Consider the following 21,540-nt stretch of genomic DNA (forward strand, 5'->3'; position numbering starts at 1 on the left):
TTTCCGATACGGTCGGGTTGGTGACCACCCTTGCTATCATTGGATATTTTGAGGTTACAAGCAAGATAGTTGCTTAGCAAAAAAGAAAACAAAATGAAAGCAAGATAGTTTATGACTCCCTCTAAGGCTTAACAGTGCCATTTAATGCTAGAAATTAAAATATAAAGGATAAAATGTCTTTCATTTCAACCCATGGAAACAATAAAAACTGGTCCGAACCAAAGTGAAAGACCTTGCAAAAGCGGATCAGAATTGGAACTGCATCTCAGGGGCATATCCAAGGGCATCAAGGTGAGCACTCATGGCCTTGTTCATGGGTGGTGGACCACACCTCAGAACCTGAGGATTAAAGGATCAAAATTAGCTACTATCCATGGTTATGTAATCTGCTATCTTCTTTTTCATCACAAAGTATAACCAGCACAGGATATATAATATGCTTGAGATATTTCAAGGAGCAAAACGAGGGGGGTATAAGGCAACCCTCAGAATTAGTTCAGCCTGATTGGAACTAAATCTAAAATAAAATCAGATCAAATATATATATATATATATATATATATATATGTGTGTGTGTGTGTGTGTGTGTGTGTGTGTGTGCGCGGGCGTGTGGGTGATTACCAAGCCATGCCAGTGGTAAGTTTTGGCATTTTCACAATATTGTATATTAATTTGGTTGTGATGACTTATTTGCAAATTATTGCCCACCTCAAGTTGTTTACCAAATTTTGTGATTTTATTGTGCTGAGCCACATTTATCACTTTTTTTCTGATTAGATCATGAGAATCATAGGGTTTATGCATGCGTGCCAGCAAGCAAAAAAGAGAGAGATGCCTGTCATCTCCTACACATTTTTTTGGCTCAATACCACAAGTTGATTTTGGTGAATCCTAACCAACCAAAAAGGAAAAACAAGAAGTTTTGACTTTGTTAGAAAGAGAGAGGGGATTTGGTAGGAAGGGAGAAGGGGGGAGCAAGCATTTACAAGGTTGAAAGTCCCAAAATATTTAGGAGGGATAAATTATTTTCAGAAACTCTGAAAGAAATAACAAAACAAATTTATAACTAAATTTTGGGGGCAATATATGTGGAAATGCCAAATTTAAACTACTTTTTGTAGGAATATAAAGAGGTCCTTACCTGAATATCAGGTGCCGGTGCAGGGCAGTGGGTTTGAATCATTTCCTTTGATACAAAGCCAACACCGCCATTCCATACTTCAGGAGGCTGAGAAAGTAACATTATTCAAGCAGTTAGTTCAAGATAGAAAATCAGCTAGGCTGCTTGAATCATGAGATTGCATGCATTACAGCAGCCATAATACTGCTGCCAATGATACCCATAAATGATTATTACTTTTTTCAAAACATGAAAAACAAAAGCAAAAATTTAAATATCATGGCTAATTAACCCGTCAGGCAAACCGTTGCAAATATAGAATACATTCCAGGCATTTCAGATGACAGGGAGATGCAGCATTTAGTGCTCTTAAAATCAAAGACAAGAAACTCTTTCATGTCAAAAAATGATGCCATGCCTCGGGGCCAGGGGGGCATTATGTATACCTATTCTAAGCAAATGGTTTGGTAAAGTTAGCTATAATTCCACTATCTGGGGAATATGGATCACCGGCTATCACACAAGAAAATGAAAAATGAAGAATAAAACTGAAAAGATTTCATGCTCTTGCAAAACCACACGAAACAATAATAACCACAAGGAGGAAGAATAACTTAGGGACAAACTGCATAATTAGGAAACAAACCTGATTCAAGACATAGTAGACTTTAAAGCGGTCTGGGTAGTTAGTAGTAAGACCATCCAATTCTTCCTGCATATATTTAAGATTCAATCATCAGTTTTATTCGCATCAATGACAAATTTTATATCTTGAGATCTTTCACGTCTTAGATCTTATCTATTTTAGTCCCATTAATAGTCCACATAAACTTCATACTCAGAAATTCAAGCCACGACAGTCGGCAAAAGTGTTAACTTAGATAAACATCAACTGAACCACAAGAAGTTGCTTCAATAGTTGAGGGGGCATTCACAAAGTTCAACTACGATGATTTGAAAAACTTGAATCCAATGAACTGAAACAAGGCCCCTTTTATAGGAAAGGCAAAAGAGAATAAGCATTTACTTAGAGATGCAATTGAAAGGGCTCCCATGAATGAATCTTTCTTCAACAATTAGAAAACTTAGTACACAAGAACAAACATAATCAATAAATCTCGTCCTACATATTCACTCCTCTATCAACATATATACGACCAAATTTATTCAAGGATGATCCTGAACTATGTTGAATGGATTTAGCTACGATTCTTGGGACTAGACAAAAATGATATCAGTACATTCTTATCCGGGACCCCAAAATACAATTATGGACTTAGCCAGGCATATTGGGACTAAAGAAAACTGTCAAAAATATTCAGTTCTTATTCTTAACCCCCAAAAAGAATAGTCTGTGTAAAGTATATCATTTAGGAAACAGTAATTCATTACACTGAAATCCCCTCTACAAAGTGGCCATTGTCTCACAAGGATCTGTTAGGTCCACTGGCGGACTGAACATGCTACCTTTACAAACACAAGTTATAATAGGACATCATTGTTTGCCCCACATAGACTCAATTGAGTCTCAAAAGCTCAAGTATTTCAATAAAGTTAGGAAAATACTGAAGCAAAAAGATACAAGGACACATTATAGAGAGCATAACAATAATTACCTTTAAAAGAATATCCTCATATGTAACATTGGCATAAATAAGGTGCACCTTCGTTGTGTCTTTGGGGTTTTCTAATATGGCTCTAGCAACCTAGAGTGAGAGTAAGAAAGAAGCAAAATATGTTATTAATACCAAAACCTTCTGAAAGATATATATAGTTTTTTTGATAAGTACCAAAACCTTCTGAAAGATGATAGTACCAAATCTTAAAATGAACAAGTACGCAGAAAAAAATAATTTCCATACGTACTTGGAACATTGGAGTAATTCCAGAGCCTCCAGCAAGCATGCCAAATGCTCTAACTTGGCCGGGTTGATACTTGAAGCGGCCCTGATAGCAGTATCACTTTGTAAACAACTTCTAGATTTGGGAAAAAAGGAAGCAACCTTCTAGAGGGGGAAAAAGGAAAGAAAAAGAAAAGGAAGAAGCCAAAAGTGATTGGTAGATAAATATACATAAAGAAACTGTACCTTGGGTCCCTTTACAGAAAGATAATCTCCATCTCGCAACTCACGAAAATGGTGTGACATCCTTCCTTGTGGATACATCTAATTACAGGAAAAAGCAAAGCAGAAGAGCAACTCAAAAGGGTTGAAATCAATAGCCATGTAACATAATCCAACAGAACAAAGTCAAATTTACCAATAAAAAGTTTCAAATATGAACCTTTATAACTAGCTCAAAATATCCGACATCAGAATCCAAAGTAGTTGGCGTATATGGTTTGATAACGTCTTCACCTTGGCTGTCCTTGCCTCTGTTTTAGAAAGGAGCTACTGATAAGACCCAAAAACATTGATATATAGAAAGGAAAAAATTACGAACATCCTGCTGATTGATATCACTGACGAATATTTGCTGAGACAAGTGCCCGGCAATCATTTAAGAAATTATGCTATTCGAGTTAAGGACCTCATAAAGTTAGGAAAAAAGAAGGAAGTTGAACTTCTAGAATGCAGAGAAATAGAACCAAACCTGCAACTTATATGTTGTCCAATTGGAAGACCCAGAACTGCAGTTGGTGCAGGAAGTTCAAACTTGAACTTCGCCACATTATGGCTCAATTGTGTGCGCTTTACAAGTTTAAACTCCTTGAAATTCTCAGGATCTAAGCAGCCTGTGAGCACAAACCATGATGTGGGACACAGAACACAAATAAATGTATATGGTGCAGAACAAAATGACTTCAGATAGAAGCAGGGCCAAATTAGTCTTCCCAAAAGGGCAGGGGAAGCAAGAGACAACACAGTTTATATGTGAATGAATAGATCCATGTGCAGATGAGCATCAGCCAACAATCATGTAGCTTGCAAAATATGGTAATTTTAAAGGAGGGAAATAGTTGCTATGCTTAGCTTCTATAGCATAGAGACTGTTTTATACATTTAGGAAGTATTTAACCAGATATAGATAATAAAATGAGCTGTGATCAGCGATTTTGAAAAGACAAAAAAATAAGAGATCAATGAAGGATAGAGGATACATGAAAGTGGGGGTACAAAGAAGTCAGACAAGCCAATCTTTTCCATTTTCTTTTCTTTTTCCTTTCTTATTTCAATAAAATTCCTGCCAAGCCAACCATTGAGTTGATCCAGCTTGGTTTGATTGGAAGCGGATAGACATAACTCAAGCGTGAGCTTGAGCTGCCCTAAAGATCAAACACAGCTCTGTATGCCATTACATAGGGGTGATTCTACAAAGCTCATTCCATCTTCTGTCATATATCACTTGTAAGTATTATACCTCAACTATCAAAAGCATAAACTAGAAAAATTTGAAAGTGCTCAAGGTACGCTTGTGCAACTATCATGCCTTACGCTTAAGCCTGACATGTATTATTGGCAAAATGGACCTGAATGAGCGTCTTAACAAGCCAAGCCAAGAATGCTCACAAGTGGTTTAGTTGATTACTAGTCCTTCAAGATATCATCACAAATATCAAATATGACTCCCTTTACAATTCCGTTTCTTTCAGGAAACTGGAACTAATAGAGTTGAAATTATTTCTCCCCAAGTATCAAATATATAAAATCAGCTTTACGAAATTCCCAACTGACCAATAATGAGAAACAACTCACTCATAAGTGCATCGGAGGTAAATTTATTAAAATCATAAAGTTTTTTATTTTCAGGATCCAAGTGACTAACTTCTGCAGAATGCAATAATTAAGTATTACCAATTCATAAAGATGCATCCAATGACAATTACAAAAACTCAAATAAACATAATTAAATAATTAAAAGAAAGAAGCAAATATAATCAACCTCTGATTCAGTTATAAAATATGCACCTAAGGATGCTGATCTAATGCATTTAAACATTCTTCATACTAACATATAGATACCATCGCCAGGAGAAAAAGACTTTGTAAGCACATTCTAATCAGATTTTTTTTAAAAAAAAAAAAAACCTGAAGACTATTTTATAAAGCAGAAAATAATCTTATTAGCCGTTTCTACATCAAAATCACCCCTCCATAGCATTAGGGGAAAAAGGAAAAGTATGATTATGCAACAACCCTGATTAGAATGAGCGTATTTCACAGAAATGCACAATTCGTAGCTCCTCCAAACAAAAAACATTAAAACAAGACAGAAAGTCTGTACTAAAAACATTCAGCTATCGATGACATTTCATCTCAAGAACATATTTCGAAGAAAAAGATCATACCTTTGGGTTTCTTGGAGGAATAGAAATAGACAGCACCAGCCCCAATGGCAACAAGAGCCACTGCTGCACCCACAAGAATCTGGGTATCTAGTGTCTGTAAGAAATCCATGATATGATGCTCCCGATGGTGCAGAGCAGATTTAAGGGAAATATCAGCAAAAACCAGCTGAATTAAGAAATGGGAAAATTCCTGGGTCTCTCCTAATCCTGGTTGCCCTGACAACGACTGGGGAAGAAAAAAAGAGAGTGAAAATGACAAATTTGGTAGGTGAGAAAGACTGTGTCCGGCGAGCGGAGAGGAGAGGGTGGGCTTAAGACTATCAAAGGAGTCTGGTGCACCTACCCACCTCTAGTGTGCTGACGTCATAACCCTCATATTAAAAGTAAAAATAAAATAAGATTTATCTAAAAAAATATACTAATAAGAATTAATAAAAGCATAACCCAACTCCACTAGAGCATTAATAAAAATTAAAGTGATTAATACTAATAAGACATATGTGAGTATTTTTTAGTGTTTGATGGACAAAAATACTAGTCAAATTAAAAATATTGTTCCTTCAAATGAAAAAACTTAGTAAATTATTTTTCGATTTTGAACGAATTAAAAATATTGTTCGTTCGAAAGATCGGCACAAGTGCAAATAAAGCAATGAGATCAACCGTTTTATTCCTAATGTATTGAATAAATAATTAAATAAATTATGTCATTCCAATTAAATCATGAATGTTATGAATGTTAATTTTTCTTTTTTATTTATTTATTTATTTATTTATCTGGAATGTTATGGTTAATATTCATTCAACAATGAAATGATGCCCATGCCTCCTTATTGACATTAGTTGACCCAACAACCCACGCTACCTAAAACGGCGTGTAGCCAACGGTTTTGTATCAGCCGCACGTTGTTTATATTTTCTATGAAATATAATAATAATAATAATAAAAAGAAAAGAGCAATTGAATAATACTCTTTATTTTATTTTGGGTAAAGTTCACGTACTCTCTCAAAGTATTACCAAATTGACAATATTTTCTCAATTTTTTTTTTTTTTTTTTTTTTTGAAATTGGATTCCATAATCATATAATAATAACTTCTTGCTCAGCAAGAACTGTTTCAATAATACAAACAGGAAAATCTGTAAACCAGATCTGTAAATCATTTTGATGCAAACCCATTTTTGCGAGTTGGTGTGCAGCCTCATTGGCTTCACGACGCACATTTTGGACTTTCCACATAATTCCACACTTCATCAATTCTTTTGCATCTTCGATTATCTGTCCTTGAGGTCCCATACTGATTTCTTCTTTCGTCAGTGCTTTCACTACTTCTAAGGCATCCCCCTCTAAAATGATCTTCTGCCATCCCATATCTTTGCCCAATTCAATTGCTTCTCTTGCCACTAGTGTCTCTGCCATCGCTGGATTAGAAATGTGGTAACGTGATCCACATGCCATTGCTACAACTGATCCCCCATAATCTCTGGCTATGATTCCCAAACCTATCTTTCCATTGGTTTTATCCACCGCCGCATCCCAGTTAAGCTTCATTGTGTCTTCCGGAGGTTTCTGCCATCTTTCTACAATGTGTTGCCTACCATTAGTCCTGGAACACTGTTTCTCCTCTCTGCATCATCACATGCTTCCACTTGCTCTCTTGCCAACCGCACTAACGCTGATGGTGATAAAAATTCCCCTCCGAACACCACCTTATTCCTACGTAGCCATAATTGCCTAGCTACTGTCACCATGAGATGCAGTTCATCCTCATCCAACCTCTGCAAAAGATTGTTTAAAAGGTCCAAAAATCCTACTTCTCCAATATTACACTTCTGTAGCTTACCCTTACATTCAGCCCAAACATCCTGGGCAGAGGGACAACTCCATAAAATGTGCCCTGGTGTTTCCGTTTTCCTTCCACAAATGATGCAAAGAGGATCTGGTACTGTTTTTTTTCCGATACAACTTGTCTCTAGTCGGCAGTATGTCACTACACGCTTTCCACAGAAAAAATTTGACGACCCTGGAACCTTTTATTCCCCAAATTTGTTTCCATAGAGCTTTTTTCTAGTGTATCAACGAACAACTACCATCGTCTCTCCCAAATCTCTCTGAAGCCAAATGATATGCACTGCGTACAGTGAATAACCCATTCTTCGTATGCTCCCAAGCCAATCTATCTGTCCCCCTTCGAGGACTTACCCCCATACTACAAATCATAGCAGCTTCCTCTACATTGAAAACCTCTTTCACTAAATCAGTTTTCCACCAATTTGTGTTTTCATCCAACAATGCACTGACCTTAGAGTCTCTACTAATAATACTCACTGTTGACCGAGCTGCATATGCTGTTGGATATGGCAACCATGGATCATCCCATATTCGGATACTTGAGCCATCCCCCACCCTCCATATAAGTCCTTCCTTCAACAGTTTTTTAGAGTTCCAAATACTCCTCCAGGCATAAGAAGGCTTGCGCCCTATATTTGCATTCATAAATGTGCCATTCCGATAATATTTGTCTCTCATTACTTGGCCAACCAGAGATTCAGGGTGTTGAATTAGCCTCCAACCTTGCTTTGCGAGTAAGGTCATATTAAACCATTCCAAATCACGAAATCCCAACCCCCCTTCTGCTTTCGCCTTCCCCATCTTTTTCAAGCTCATCCATGCTATACCCCTCTGTTTCTCCTTGTTTCCCCACCAAAAATTTGACATCATACTTGTAATATCCTGACATAAAATTTTAGGTAGCTGAAACACACTCATTGTGTATGTGGGAATTGCTTGTATGACCGCCTTTAATAGTACCTCCTTGCCGGCTTGTGACAAAAACTTTTCTCAAATTTTTAATTGTAATAATATCCTCTCTAAACTGAATAGAGATTTCCGGCAGACATCTGACCTTTTTTTTTTTTTTTTTAATTTGTTTTATAAATTGAAGAAGACAGTATTAAAGGGGAATCCAAATTTGAGGTATTAGCACCAAATTTAGGATGATAAAATCCTTTTTAGGTGATACCATGACTAAAGGGTTAACCTTCCACCCCTAAGTTTAGTTTTAAATCCAAAAATAGGTTTTGAGGCATTAAAAACTAAACATTAACTCATAAAAATTTAACCAAAAAAAAAAACATAACAAAATTTATTATTATTATTATTATTTTAATATTTGTCCAATGCTAGCATAGTAGGACTCCCTCCCAATGGAGTAGAGATTTTTGGCAGCCTGGGGTCATCCCAGCGTCTGCCAAAGTTGACGTTGTCAATTATTATTATTATTATTTTTTAATTGAAGAAGAGAGATATTAAAAGAAAATCTAAATTTGAGGTATTAATATTAAATTTAAAGTATTAGCACCAAATTTGAGGCATTAACATCAAATTTAGGATGATCGAATTCTTTTTGTATGATACAATCCTTAAAGGGTTAACCTTCCGTCCTAAGTTTTAGTTTTGAACCCAAAAACAAGTTTTGAGGCATTAGAAATTAAATATTAACTCATACAAATTTAATTAACAAAAAAAAAATAACAAAAAAATTGTTTATTATATTTTTTAATATATGTCCTACGTTAGAGACAGCCGCATAGCAGGACTCCTCTAAACTATCAAAACATTGTCAATGTCCCCTCAAGACTAGCAATAAAACAAAAATGCCCTTATAGATTTTTCAATAAGACAGAAATACCCCTATAAATAAAAAAAATGATTTTTTTTTTTAAAAAAAGGAATATTTTTAATTTAAAAATAATATTTTTTAAAAAAAGAATTTTTTTTTAAAACGAAAATTTTTAATTTTTAATTTTTTTTAACGGAAATTTTTATTTTAAAAAAAAATTTTATTTAGTTTTAAAAACGAAAATTTTTATTTTATTAAACGAAAATTTTTCTTTTTTTAAACGTAAATTTTTATTTAAAAAAATTATTAAACAAAAATAAAAATAAAAATCTAAAAATTTTCAATTTTTATATAAAAAAAATGATCGAAATTTTTTTTTCTTATAAAATGGATTTTTTTTTTAAAAAAAAAAAACAAATAAAAAAATTTGGCCAACGTTTGGATTTTTTTTTTATTTTTTTAGAAGGTTTTAGTATTTTTATTTTTATTTTACTCATGGTCATTTCGTTATTGGAGGGAATTTTGACAATTTTTTGTAGTTTGGGTGAAACATTGTCACAATTGAAAGTTTGAAGATGACATTATCAATTGAATGGTAGTTTAAAGGGGTACGTGAACTTCCTCATTTATTTTCTTAGACAAAGTGCATATAGCCTTATGGCTCTTGGAAAAGCCAAAGAAATGAGAAAGTGAGTAAAGAGAGTTTGTACGTACTGGCGTTTAATCTTCTGCGTATACATCAAATATATATACAGTAATTATATTACATAGTTTGGAATTAAAATTACAAACTTGTGGTGTCCTAACAATTTCACATTCTATAATCGGTCTATTATTCCTACCATCAATTTATGAAGATATCAGTTAGTCGTACACTTAGATTCGACTCAACTAGATCAGATCATGTTGGATTGGCCAAGAGTGGATTGCATTCGGCCGACCTACAGGTTTAGTTGACTATCCGTCCAAATAGAAATAATTCGATAAAAGCTTTTTGGGTTTCGTTTAGGGGTGTTAAACGAGCAACCCGTTGGCGAGCAAGCTCGAAATCAGCTCGTATAAGTTCTGCTCGATTATTAAATAAGGCGTTTCGTGAACATAAATACTGACTCGAATATTAAATAAAGCAAGTTCAGCTCGACTCGATTAGGCTTGTGAACAATTCGAATAAGGCTTGAATTGGTAGTTATTCACATAGTTGCTCATATTAATATTAAAAATTGATTTTTTTTTTTTTTTTCATAGCATCCTTTTATTATAAAATAATGCATATCCTTTCTCTTCAAAACTAAGTGTCTTACTGTCTTGACTCAAGCTCTATACTTAGCTATCCACGCTAAGCAAATGTTCATATGCAAGCTGGCTTCTTGAACTGTTTAAGAGTACTTGAAGTTAAAATTTATAATAAAAAAAAATTAAATATACGAGTCGGCTCGGCTCGACTTATTATGAGCTTGAGTTCGGGCTTGATTTTTTGGCTCATCATTAAGCTCGGCTCGAGCTCGAGTAAAATTTAAACGAGCCGAGCCCAAATAAGGGAAGCTCGCTCAAGCTCAACTTGTTTAAACCCTATGAAGACTCTCATTTTACTCATGGATGACTCACAAATGTCACACCCCCAACTTCTATATAAGTCATAAAAAGAAATTATTGCAATTTCACATGAAACTACTACTATATATATACTTCTACACTCTAACAAATAATACACCAGAGCTTCTAACTAAATTCACATATAAAAATCAAACAAATTGTTACTACAACATCATAAACTACTATTGTCTTTTCTAACAATTCAAAAGATGTCACGTTAGAACTTCTACACATAAACAAAATTGACTTAACACAAATCAGTCTTTCAAAAGTGAATGGCCTTTTGCCAACCTCATGGATAGAAATATATATAAGAACGCATACGAGTTGTCTTTATCATCCTCCCCAATAACCCTTTTTGTTAGAGCTTAGAAGTTCTGATGAAAAGAGACTAGAAAGAAAAAAAGGAATCAGGACTAAAGAAAGAAGAAACCCTAGATGTCCCTAAAAGAAATAAGTATTTCTAGAAAACAATAAAGGATATTTTGAAATAGGGTTTTAGATGTGAAAACAATGGAATTTAACATCGGAAATGAGCTCACCCTAACGGATACTTAGTGATCATCACAGCGTGCACTCTAGAAAGAATTTTTTCGGATTGGGGTCAACTTAAAGGGGCGTTTTACTGTACAAGCATTTCTAATTTTTAGTGGGGTCGTTTGCACAGTAAAACATCCCATATGGACACATTTTATTAGAAGGCCTCTATTTCAAGCGTTACTAAACATGATTTTTTTTTTTGGTAATGGTTATTTGTGCGATTCCAACACATGTAGCAAAAGTTATGACCAAATTACTGTCAAAGTGCGTAAACTTTGAACGAGTCATTTACTCGTCGGAATGAACATGGAAGCACATGGAGAGAGCATATGTTAGCTTTAGTGATGCACAAAATCTGCTTTATTGTACGCTGGATCCAAGTAAACCTCAGAAATGAAGTCACTGCAAGCAATGGGAGCCACTCCCGCAAACAAAAGTATCACAATTAATCCGTTGAGACCCACAAAAAGAAGCTACAGAATTCAACTTCTGATTTGTTGTACTAATTCATGTCATCTTCTTTCCAACAAAAATGCTTTTCATGTATTTTCTGAACAACATTCCAGACTGGTAGGAATATTATCAGCGAGAGATAGACGCCCATGTACGCTCTAGAGATCCAGCGAATTCCTTCTCTCTACCATGGATGACACTGCCATGGTCACCATTTTTGATGACATTAACCTCTGCCTCTGGAGCTTTCATCTTGATGTTCTTGGAGCACTCCAATGGGACAACCTGGTCCCCATCACCATGAACAACACACATTTTCACTCCGGCCTCCGCCAAAACTGTGAGACACCCATCCACTACTTTCGCTCCACCACATATCACATTATGCATCGTATGCCAAGCTGAATGATGGGTGTGTCTACTCAAATCCATAATCGTGAAGTGGAGATCCCTGGAGAATTGGAAATTAAAGAATGGTGAATCATAAGAAAACAAAAATCAGTTAAATTTTCTCCCATTTCAGCCAGGATATATAAATGTGGTCTTTTACCTTTTCCAAGTAAGCAGCCTCAGCATTTTCTCCCATGTCCTGTGGTTTCGGCAAAAAAGAAAACATACACATCGACCCAAGTGCTCATACCATGACATAAATGATGAACCAAACGATAATGGCGGCCACAATCTCCTCCCAGCAACTTTATTAAGCACCATTAAACTTTCTCCATCTTTAGAAGGACCAAAGTAAGGCTAACCCAGAAAAAAACAATAATTAGTTATGATGTTGGATGCATGTCACAGAAGAAACTATTATGTGATTACTGCCAATAAAAATAAAAAATAAAAAAAAAATAATTGAAACATAGAGAGCTATGTATAGTATATAATTTTATGCACTTACAGGTGCTACGAGGGTGATTGATTTGACAGAGTTTGAGTACTTGGCAGCTAAGGCTAGAGCAATTATGCAACCCATGGAGTGTGCAACTAAATGAAAAGAATCCAACTGAAATGGACGACTCACAGACTTTTCAATCATTTGGACATGATTATTCAAAGTGTATGAACAGTCCCTTGGCTTTGGGCTTCTTCCAAATCCCAAGAGGTCAACAGCAAACAACCTATAATTGTGGTCAGAAAGATTTGGAAACACTGTTTCTGTCCAAAATAAGGAGGAAGAAAGGAACCCATGCAAGAATATCACGTTCTCAGCAGGCTTTCCCCTACAATCTTCAATCATTGCTGTTAAACATAAAACTATAAACACATTAGTAAAATCTTACCATCCATTCAATAAAAACAACATAATTTCCCCCGTGTTGTACTCTATTGACAGCTTGGTCATTCTTCATACAGACCAGAAAAAAAGCAAACATAAAATTTGTAGCTTTGTCCTCTTCCATTTCCTCAGCAACCAACAGCACAAATTTCAATTCAACAAACATAGTGAAAGAAATAGACAAATGGGTACTTCTCAAATTACCTTTTGAAGGCTCCCTCACTATAACATGAAGTTTCTGATCACCCTTTTTCATCCAAGAAACACAAGATTCACACCCACACTCAGACCACCTATTTACCTCCACTCCACCACCTCTTTTCTTGGAATCTTTGCGTTTTCTTGGGAATCCAAGAAACCCCATTTCCCTGAAAACATTTTTCCTTGCATACAGAGTCTCTGACATTTCACCTTCTAGTTTACCTTCTCCATCATGAATAAGCTCTCTCCTCCTCTTTCCACAATAGCACGGGGAGGCGTCTCCTTCAAAGTACTCATCAAGAATCCCATACAATATGCAAAAAAGAGTGTCAAGAAAATCAAGTACAAGGAAAACAACAACGCTAACAACTGACATGAGTTTTCCGGCAGATTCTCCAAGCCATTTCCCTGAGAAAACTGCCGGAACCATGATGATGCAGAGAGAGCGAGAGGAAGGAAGAATTGTTTTGGGGTAGGCGTGATTCGTGAAGGCCCTGATAAACGCTGAGCCACGTCGTAGAATCCAATGGCGTATTACCTACCAACAAGGAAAGAATCTGGTGGAGGAAAAAGAAACCATTAATTTGCGAGGAAGCTGCTAAGTGGTCCTCCGCAAACATCCAAAAGCCATACACTGAGTCCCTTTTTTTAGCACAATCGATCAGTCAAAATTAATTGATTATATCGTTTTTGTTTTTCTTTTGGCCTGATAAAGCATTGTATTTGTATATATTCATATCAAATTATTTGTTTGTTTCAAGAACATCATAGAAATGACCAACTTTTTTTTTTTTTTTTTGAGTTTTAACGAAATTTTCGAAAAACTTGGAGAGATTTGAGATTTGACACCTTATGGCACCTGGAGACGATCTTTCAAGCCAAATAACTAACCATACAAGGTGTACAACAGAAAGTTTCCAAGGTTTTTCATTTCTAGTTTTCTTTTAAGATAATTCTCGAGGAACAAGATTTGGCCACATAATTAATCGTCTCCCAATACAAAAATTCAATCTTCTTTCAGCTACCGTCCTCTTCCTTCTTCACTGGATCAGAGCTCACAATTGGTAGATTTCTTCTGTACTGAGGAGATGTCAACCTCCTCTCCAATGGCGTCTTCCGCTTACTCACAACAAACCTGTTCACACCCTTTCGCATTGGCATTATTGATGGGAAATCCTCATCAGGAATCTCACTCAGCTCTGAGATGTCCTTAATCTGGGCAACACGCCGGAACCACCTCTCTGCCTTGGCCTCCTCTGACATGTCCAGGGGATCTGGTTCCTTCACTGCTGACCCCTCCAAACTCTCTCCCGTCCACCTCTCTCTAATGTTCCCATTTTCAGATGGTTCCGGCAAACTTGTCGAATTCTGTGTCTCACTCCTATTCTCCTTCCTGGGATTCCAACTGCTCACACTGTCATTAGACTGGGAATTAACATAACTCTGTGTTGAATGTCTAGTGGATTGTTCCCCATGAACAGCACCTGTCTTGTTCTCACTCAAGTTCTCTCCAGGTGTTGCGTTCCAGCTCTCCATACTGATGTTTTGATTTCCTGTCTGCTGAAAATTGTCCACATCAAGCGCCCTGTTCCTAGCATCATATGACTTCTCCGGTAGCTCCTCTGCCACGGCAGAAACTGAAGAAGTTTCCTCAGCAGCTTTATTAGGCAAATCTGCCCCTTCTGGCTGTTGTTTGTCCTTGTTAGCAAAGTAGTCAGGTGGAAAGGGTACAAATGGGACATAATTGGTACTGCTAGCTTGCTCCATAGCCATACGTCGCTTGTAAGCAGGAGAAGTCAAAGAACGATCCCTCTTCTTACTGACCACAAATCTGTTCTCTCCTTTACGCATTGGCATGATCTCAGGGAAGTCCTCATCTGAAATTGCACCAGCGAGATCTGTAACATTGTGCAGCTCCGCTACCTTCTTGAACCATCTGTCAGATTTTTCAGCTTGTTCTTTCTCCTTATCCTTGCTCTCAGTCTGACTTGTTGGGTTCTCAGCATGCCGTATGCTGCTTCCCGATTTATAAGGCTCATTGCTCCCAGAAGCATTGCTCGTCCGCTCAATAGTGTTGGAAGCAACAGATTTCTGGTCGTCTGTCACTTCCTTCTCACTCCCCTCTGTTTTTGACTTTTCAGGCTTCTTGGCAAACATATCAGCAGACAACGGGACAAAAGGAACGTAATTTGAATTGTTTCCTCTGGGGGGTCCTTGCTGTAGAGAAGCAGTACCAGAGATATAAGGGGGACTATCTGATTGAAGGTTCTGTCCAGCAGTTACACTCTTATTATTAGATTCAGAAATGACAGATGTACGGCCAAGAATCTCATCTAAACTTCTACTGATTGTCGTGTTTGGACCTGCATTTTCAGAATTATTACCCTCAGGAATGCCATCACTACCCAAGTTTCTTCGGTATTGAGCATTGGCCAACCTCCTTTCCAAAGGCGTCTTCCTTGTGCTTACAACAAATCTGTTAACTCCTTTTCTCAATGGCATTATTTCAGGAAAATCTTCATCTGCTATGGCACTGCTCATATCAGAAGTACTATCCAGCTGAGAAACCTTACTGAACCACCGCTGCGCCTTCTCTTCATTGGCAGCCAACCTGCCATCAATGTCAACCTTATTGGTACTTTTCACAGTTCCATACCCTACTGATGTGTTGTTGGTAGTAACAGGCGAGACTCCTCCAGGCCGCTTACAGTCACACCTTAAGCAGACCATATTCCTCCCATAATTAAAGAAATCACATCTGAAAATGAATAAGTCAAAATTGAAGTTTACCATTTGCATTCAGAACAGATGGGCCAACCAACAAGGCTGAGGAGAAACAAAACAAAGAGGGCAATACTCACTGAGGACATTCCCACTCCCCTCCAGTCAACTGTCTCTTTGGTCGTGCCTCCTCACATTCAAGGCATTTCATGTTTCTCGCAAAATTCATGAAACTACATCTGCTCGACAAAGATGATAATAGAAAACAGCTCAGATACATCAATTCACAAAAATATCAGTCAAAAGAACTAGAAAACAACTTTCCCTAATTCAAGAAACTTTATGCCATAAAAAGGATGCTACCTTGAGCAAATCCAATCGCCTCTTTTCATTTCAACTTTTTGCCCTACAGGCGTCAGTGTTTGTCCAAATCTATCAGGGGACTGATTTTGCACGGTCCCAAAAGAGTTGGACTCTGAAATGCTATAGCTCAGCTTGGAAAATTCCCTCAATAGACTCCGGACAGATGATTCTACACGTTCTTCATTCTCAAAATTATTTCTCTCTGAAGAAACCGATGGATTGCTGGCATAACTCAATATAAATTTCATCAAATCAACAGTGAGCGCTTTATCGGTATCCAATACCTATAAATTCGCAAACAATTGAAGAGCATGGAAAACATTACTTTTAGTGATTGTGACTATGAAATACTTTTAAATTTAAGTATTTGTGTCAAAAACCTAAAATGAGAACACAACTATAGAAGTGGAAAATTCGAATTATTAAGTTTTTAAATAAGAGAAAAGGATAATCACAATAGATGTATAGCGCATAGCATCTTTCTATTTTTCAAGTCATCTATACTCGAAATCATAAAGTCACTCAAGTATAGGAACACATAGCATCCATATATTTTTAGCTTAAGAGTCACTAGTATCTCTATAATTTTTAGAATTTCTAGATATGGGCTTTACATATGAGCCGTGATTCATGTTGTGGGTTTCATATGTTATAGGTTTTATTTGTGGGTTATATTATGTTATTGATTTTTCTTAATCGTAGCTTTAAAAATTCTTTACTTTAGACTTAGTGGTCAAAGCCCATAGAGTCCAAGTTTTTTAGGGTTAAGCTTCATTTTCTATAAATATTGATGTAATGCTTTCAATTCAATAGAAAATAAATCTGAATTATCAGTAAACAATACTCTTAGGATTGTGTGATACAGCCCCTATCCGAGATGTGATGCCGAGGAACTGTACTTATGATGCTTAGGAGAAAAAGGTGATGCCAAATTCAATCTTCTTCTATCTGATTACAGCAAACTCATACCTTTTAATTTTCAAGCAATGTCAATCTGATTACAGCAAACCCATACCTGACTTGTGTTCTCATCTAATCCTAAAAATTCAAATCTTAAAAGCCCGAAACCACCCCTTCATCAAATTAGCTTCTACTCTACCCAAGAATTCAAATTTACAGTACTCAAATACTATTCACAACACCCAGAACAGAAGTCTAAACTTGAGCTTTCCTCCTAGTTTGATCTCCAAATCCTAATTTTATCTACCTTTGCCACCAAGAATCCCGAACCCAAGTTCTTCTTGAATCTAGAATGAGTTGTTGTCTGGAAAGTTCTACATCAGATTTGGTATCACAGCCTTAATCCTACATAATAACACTTTCCTTTTTTTTTCTTTTTTTTTTTTTTATATATATATTTATCTTCATATCAAACATAATCTGCACCACATTCATTGGTCACTTTGGATTACTCTCTGAATGTTGTCATGTGCATGCTTGCTGCATTTTCTCACCTGAAATAATTCATACTATACAAAAAGTGGCATATTATTTATTGAAACTAAATTTTGAGGCAACCACATAGAAGAATACATAGAATGTGAGGGCATACTTCAGCAGTTGAGAATTAAACAATTTAAAAAATCAAAAGAGACGGCAAAACTGAGAACTTAACATGAAGAAGATAACAGATTTCCAATTCTCCCTTATGCTCCCATTTACAGAAATCACTAAAACTATAATTACTAAGTTATTAGATAAAAAATTTAAATAAGGTACCACTTAGCTTGGGATTATATTCACTTTTAGCTTCAATGTAAGCAGCAATAAGTTTTTCACTCAGTTTACTGTTCAACATTTTAGTGGAAGTGGTAGGGCCTGCTTAGTGTTTGATGAACTAGCACTATCTTCTCGTCTAAGAAATAGACAAATTACTAATATTCTTGTGGCCAATAAAACCCATGGTGATGATAGAGTTCATGAAGTACAAGGATATAAATTTAAGACTGAATCCGAAACAAGCATATGCAAATTGCGAAGTATGCTTATGATCAATTTGTGGGGCTGAAAGAGGTTGTTATGCAAATTCTATTCACCTCCAACAGGCTGAGACTTTTGAACAAGTGCTAAATGATGCTTGCAATGAGCTAATATTAGATCTAATAGACATAAACTTCCTCATTTTGAGAAAATTACAATTAACCCCCAAACTAACACCCCTCTCTTGCAAAGACACCTATATATATTGGAGTCAAAATTTTATATCCCCACCTTTACTCATTCTAATTTAAAATAAACCTTTCAAGAAAATATTAGCTTTCCTTGGTGACTACACGCGGAACCTAACTTATGGACCTTAAAATGTAATTCAGCGCACACCTCCTTAATCTCCATTCAGCAGTTTGCCTATATTTAATTTGAGGACTGCAAAATCGTTAATCATATTTGTCATTCTCTTCTTCTTCATCCCACCAGATTCTCTATGAATTGCTTGAAGACAAAATTAAAAGATTAGTTAAACATATCTCTAGCAGAAAGTGACCTGTGTTAAGGAGGCATATGGCCTTACTCCTTTGCACTTGCATCTAATATCAAGATTAAGAATTATTTATTCCATCAATCTCCACTCACGGTGCTCTCATACAATTGGTTTATCATAAGATGTTTCTTCCCCCAAATATAAAATATGTAGTAATTATCTAAAAAACCCTATAGATTAAATTGGGTTTTTTTTTTTTTTTTTTTTTTTTTGAGTAATTCAATAGCATTTAAAAAGCTCAAAGGGGCGAAACCTACACATAAAGAATACAAGCTCCCCCCTTTAACCCCTAACGTCTTCATTAGAGTCACGTCATACAGTGCTGACAGTACGACATAGCATTACTAGGTGGCTTTGATATCATTGGTAATGATCCAGAGAAAAGCGCTAGCTAGATGTGCACTATCACCCCAAAAACTAGTCAATTTGGAACTTTTCTAGAATCACTTATAAAACATAGTTTCACTTAGTAAGTAAGCAATATGGGACTTAACATCAATGAGCATCTCTTATAAATTTCTCACTCTACATAAGCTACTCATCTCTTCCCAATATGGGATTGGGGTGTTACAGCTGATATCTAGGTATAGCATGTTAAACATAATCCCTTGTAGCTCTATCACCAACGTCTCAACATCTTCAAAGCTCCGAACATTCTGCCCCCTCCAAATGCACTACATTAAACACAATGGAACCCACCTTTTTACTTCCTCAATATTACCACACCCTACCGTACCTCCCCAACTCACCAACAAATCTCTCACCTTCTAGACATAACCCAAGTAACACCAAACATATTAAGAATAAAGCTCTATAATAGCACTCACATTGGGCAAGCTATTTTGGCTAGCCCTATAGCAAAAAAGTCTCAAGAAAGCTCCACATCCGGCTAACCAAAATAGCTAAGGATTTGTTGAACTACTATAGTGCTCAGCAAAATTTGTTGTGCATTGTATCTCAACAATACATAGTTTCTATTAATAAAAAAAGACAATCTTGTTTTCTCTCTTCTTTCAAAATAATATTAAAAAACTTTAAAGGTGTGAAAGTTTACTGTAGCAAATTTTGACAAATTTTTATTTTGAAGTATGTGTTGGAGGAGTAAAATGGCCCATAATAGCTATATTTAACTATTATGGGCCATTTAGAGCATATGTTGGAGATGCTCCAAGTGCAGCTTACACGGGTTTCCATTACTTTCAGTTAACTCACTAAGCTTCAAATATGTAACAATTTTGGAACAATGTCACAACAGAATTTGCATCAACTTTAATTACCATGTATAACGTCTATATCAAAATGGATGATAATCAAAGAACATTCAAGAAATTAAATTTAAAAAGATAAAATAATAATAATAACGATGACGTATAAATATTGTAAATCCTAACACTTACATTGGATTCACCGTTGCCCAGAAATGATCTCATCCTCCTCACCGAAACATCACCATTTTTGAAAAGAAACGGTGCCCCATGCTCTACCACCACCTCAATATCCCTCCTCGAAAGCAACCTGAACGCACAGCCAAAAGTGGAGGAATTGGTATAAAGGGGAAGCTCAAAAAGAAAGAAATAAGAACACCCACTATCCAGAAATCGGATTGGGACTTAAAACACAAACCCCAAATCGCTGGCTCTATCTCTGGCGAATGCAAAGCACGCACCCGCCGCGCGCACGAAATCATCCGGAAGATCAGCGGCCGCCACGAACTCGTCCTCACCGCCAATCCCAAGCGACCCAGGCCGATAATCACTAGTATCATTGAAGTAGCCGGCGAGAGAGAGGTTGTGAAGGAGAGTGGACCACTCGGGCCACAGGTGGGGAGGCAGATTGGAAGAATGAATAAAATGCTCGTCTCTGAGGGCGGCGGAGGAGCGAGTGTGGAGTTGTTGGTGGAAGGCTTTGGTTGGCGGAGAGGGAGAAGGGGAGGGAGTGGCGGTGAGGCGGTAGAGGCGTGGAGAGGAGAAGAGTTTGCGGTGGCGAGAGAGGCGGAGGAGGGAAGGGCAGCGGTGGTGGAGGAGAGGGAAGGGGTTGGTGGTGTTGAGAAGCATCAGGAACCTGGTGGCGCCCCCCATTCTCTCTGCACTAGGGATAAACCCTGGTTAGAAAGTTTTTGGATGGAAATTATCCCTCTCTACAAAATATCCACTCTCCCAAGAAAAAAAAAAAAAAGAAAAAATTAAAAAACATTGTCCATTTAGCCCAACAATAGCATGTTTGGCAATGGTCAAATTATTATGCTATACTTAATGTCTCCCAAACTTTAATTTGTTTTTTTAAATTGTAAAAAAAACTGTCAATTTCCCCCTTGAAGCTAGCAAAAAATATAAAAATATTCCTAATTTTGAAAAAATAAAAAATATCCCTATAAATTAAAATTATAAGTGGGAACACCTTCATTTGGCCAAATGGGGATGGCCAATGCACTCCAAATGACGCTTGCTGATTCGGCCACCCCCTTAGGCCATATCTAGTTGTAACCGAACCACCCTATAGCCATCGAAGGTGGTTTAGTCACTCCCGTCATTTTTTTAAAATTATTTTTTTATCATTTAGAAGTGACCCAACCACCACGACTATTTGGAGAGTCAAAAAGTAGTTTGTCCACCATCAAACTAGCCAATAAGAATAACCAAACCACCCTTATGGCTTTGAGGGTGGTCCGATCACCCCCCATTTGGACAAATGGAGGTCATCGGCCTCTCCCTATTCCAATTTCGGTTTTGTTTTATTTAGTTTTGTTTTTAGTTTTTAGTTTTATTTATATTTTTTGAAATTTTATTTTATTTTTATTAATGTTGTTTTTGTCATTTGAAGGGGACATTAGCAATTTTTGATAATTCAAGGAGACATTGACAATGGGGTAATAATTTGAGGGG

The 21,540-nt window shown here is 36.5% G+C and overlaps 4 protein-coding genes across 5 annotated transcripts; all 4 read right to left on the reverse strand.

The window, feature by feature from the left end:
• Positions 1-5,742, reverse strand: CBR (NADH:cytochrome B5 reductase 1). Its single transcript, XM_059572083.2, has 9 exons — positions 5,409-5,742; positions 3,713-3,854; positions 3,404-3,494; positions 3,208-3,285; positions 2,987-3,067; positions 2,737-2,826; positions 1,767-1,832; positions 1,142-1,228; positions 1-339 (listed from the first exon to the last, which is right to left on the reverse strand). The coding sequence occupies exons 1-9, from the start codon at positions 5,515-5,517 to the stop codon at positions 247-249; spliced, it is 837 nt and encodes a 278-aa protein (XP_059428066.1). The 5' UTR covers positions 5,518-5,742; the 3' UTR covers positions 1-246.
• A 748-nt stretch (positions 5,743-6,490) lies between these two features.
• LOC148583360 (uncharacterized) lies at positions 6,491-6,961 on the reverse strand. The gene has a single exon (XM_088511379.1). The coding sequence runs from the start codon at positions 6,959-6,961 to the stop codon at positions 6,491-6,493; it is 471 nt and encodes a 156-aa protein (XP_088367505.1).
• Positions 6,962-11,546: 4,585 nt separating this feature from the next.
• On the reverse strand, positions 11,547-13,646 carry LOC132161871 (alpha/beta-Hydrolases superfamily protein). Of its 2 annotated transcripts, none has more exons than XM_059572082.2 (4): positions 13,099-13,646; positions 12,517-12,857; positions 12,169-12,365; positions 11,547-12,069 (listed from the first exon to the last, which is right to left on the reverse strand). In XM_059572082.2, the coding sequence occupies exons 1-4, from the start codon at positions 13,523-13,525 to the stop codon at positions 11,748-11,750; spliced, it is 1,287 nt and encodes a 428-aa protein (XP_059428065.2). In that variant the 5' UTR covers positions 13,526-13,646; the 3' UTR covers positions 11,547-11,747. The 2 variants fall into 2 exon arrangements, with proteins under 2 accessions (XP_059428065.2, XP_059428064.2); XM_059572081.2 differs by having other exon boundaries at positions 12,517-12,872.
• Positions 13,647-13,997: 351 nt separating this feature from the next.
• Positions 13,998-20,781, reverse strand: VAR3 (zinc finger (Ran-binding) family protein). The gene is made up of 5 exons (XM_059572080.2): positions 20,282-20,781; positions 20,056-20,173; positions 16,180-16,463; positions 15,957-16,055; positions 13,998-15,853 (listed from the first exon to the last, which is right to left on the reverse strand). The coding sequence occupies exons 1-5, from the start codon at positions 20,734-20,736 to the stop codon at positions 14,113-14,115; spliced, it is 2,697 nt and encodes an 898-aa protein (XP_059428063.2). The 5' UTR covers positions 20,737-20,781; the 3' UTR covers positions 13,998-14,112.
• Positions 20,782-21,540: the final 759 nt, after the last annotated feature.

Source organism: Corylus avellana, chromosome 10, assembly GCF_965113065.1.
Source record: "Corylus avellana chromosome 10, dhCorAvel1.hap1.2, whole genome shotgun sequence".
Taxonomy (NCBI): domain Eukaryota; kingdom Viridiplantae; phylum Streptophyta; class Magnoliopsida; order Fagales; family Betulaceae; genus Corylus; species Corylus avellana.

Bases quoted from the DNA above. Each gene is read 5' to 3' on its own strand.
- CBR (XM_059572083.2), bottom strand. From the start codon at position 5,517: ATGGATTTCTTACAGACACTAGATACCCAGATTCTTGTGGGTGCAGCA. The intron at 3,495-3,712 runs GTTTGGTTCTAT...TTTCTAAAACAG, and splicing joins GGACAACATATAAGTTGCAG to AGGCAAGGACAGCCAAGGTG. The intron at 2,827-2,986 runs GTACGTATGGAA...CTCTCACTCTAG, and splicing joins GAATTACTCCAATGTTCCAA to GTTGCTAGAGCCATATTAGA.
- LOC148583360 (XM_088511379.1), bottom strand. From the start codon at position 6,961: ATGAAGCTTAACTGGGATGCGGCGGTGGATAAAACCAATGGAAAGATA.
- LOC132161871 (XM_059572081.2), bottom strand. From the start codon at position 13,525: ATGGTTCCGGCAGTTTTCTCAGGGAAATGGCTTGGAGAATCTGCCGGA. The intron at 12,873-13,098 runs GTAATTTGAGAA...ATGTGTTTATAG, and splicing joins AGTGAGGGAGCCTTCAAAAG to TTTTATGTTTAACAGCAATG. The intron at 12,366-12,516 runs GTAAGTGCATAA...TTTCTGGGTTAG, and splicing joins CAATCACCCTCGTAGCACCT to CCTTACTTTGGTCCTTCTAA.
- VAR3 (XM_059572080.2), bottom strand. From the start codon at position 20,736: ATGGGGGGCGCCACCAGGTTCCTGATGCTTCTCAACACCACCAACCCC. The intron at 20,174-20,281 runs GTTTGTGTTTTA...CTGTGCGTTCAG, and splicing joins GATAGAGCCAGCGATTTGGG to GTTGCTTTCGAGGAGGGATA. The intron at 16,056-16,179 runs GTAGCATCCTTT...TTTGTCGAGCAG, and splicing joins GGCGATTGGATTTGCTCAAG to ATGTAGTTTCATGAATTTTG.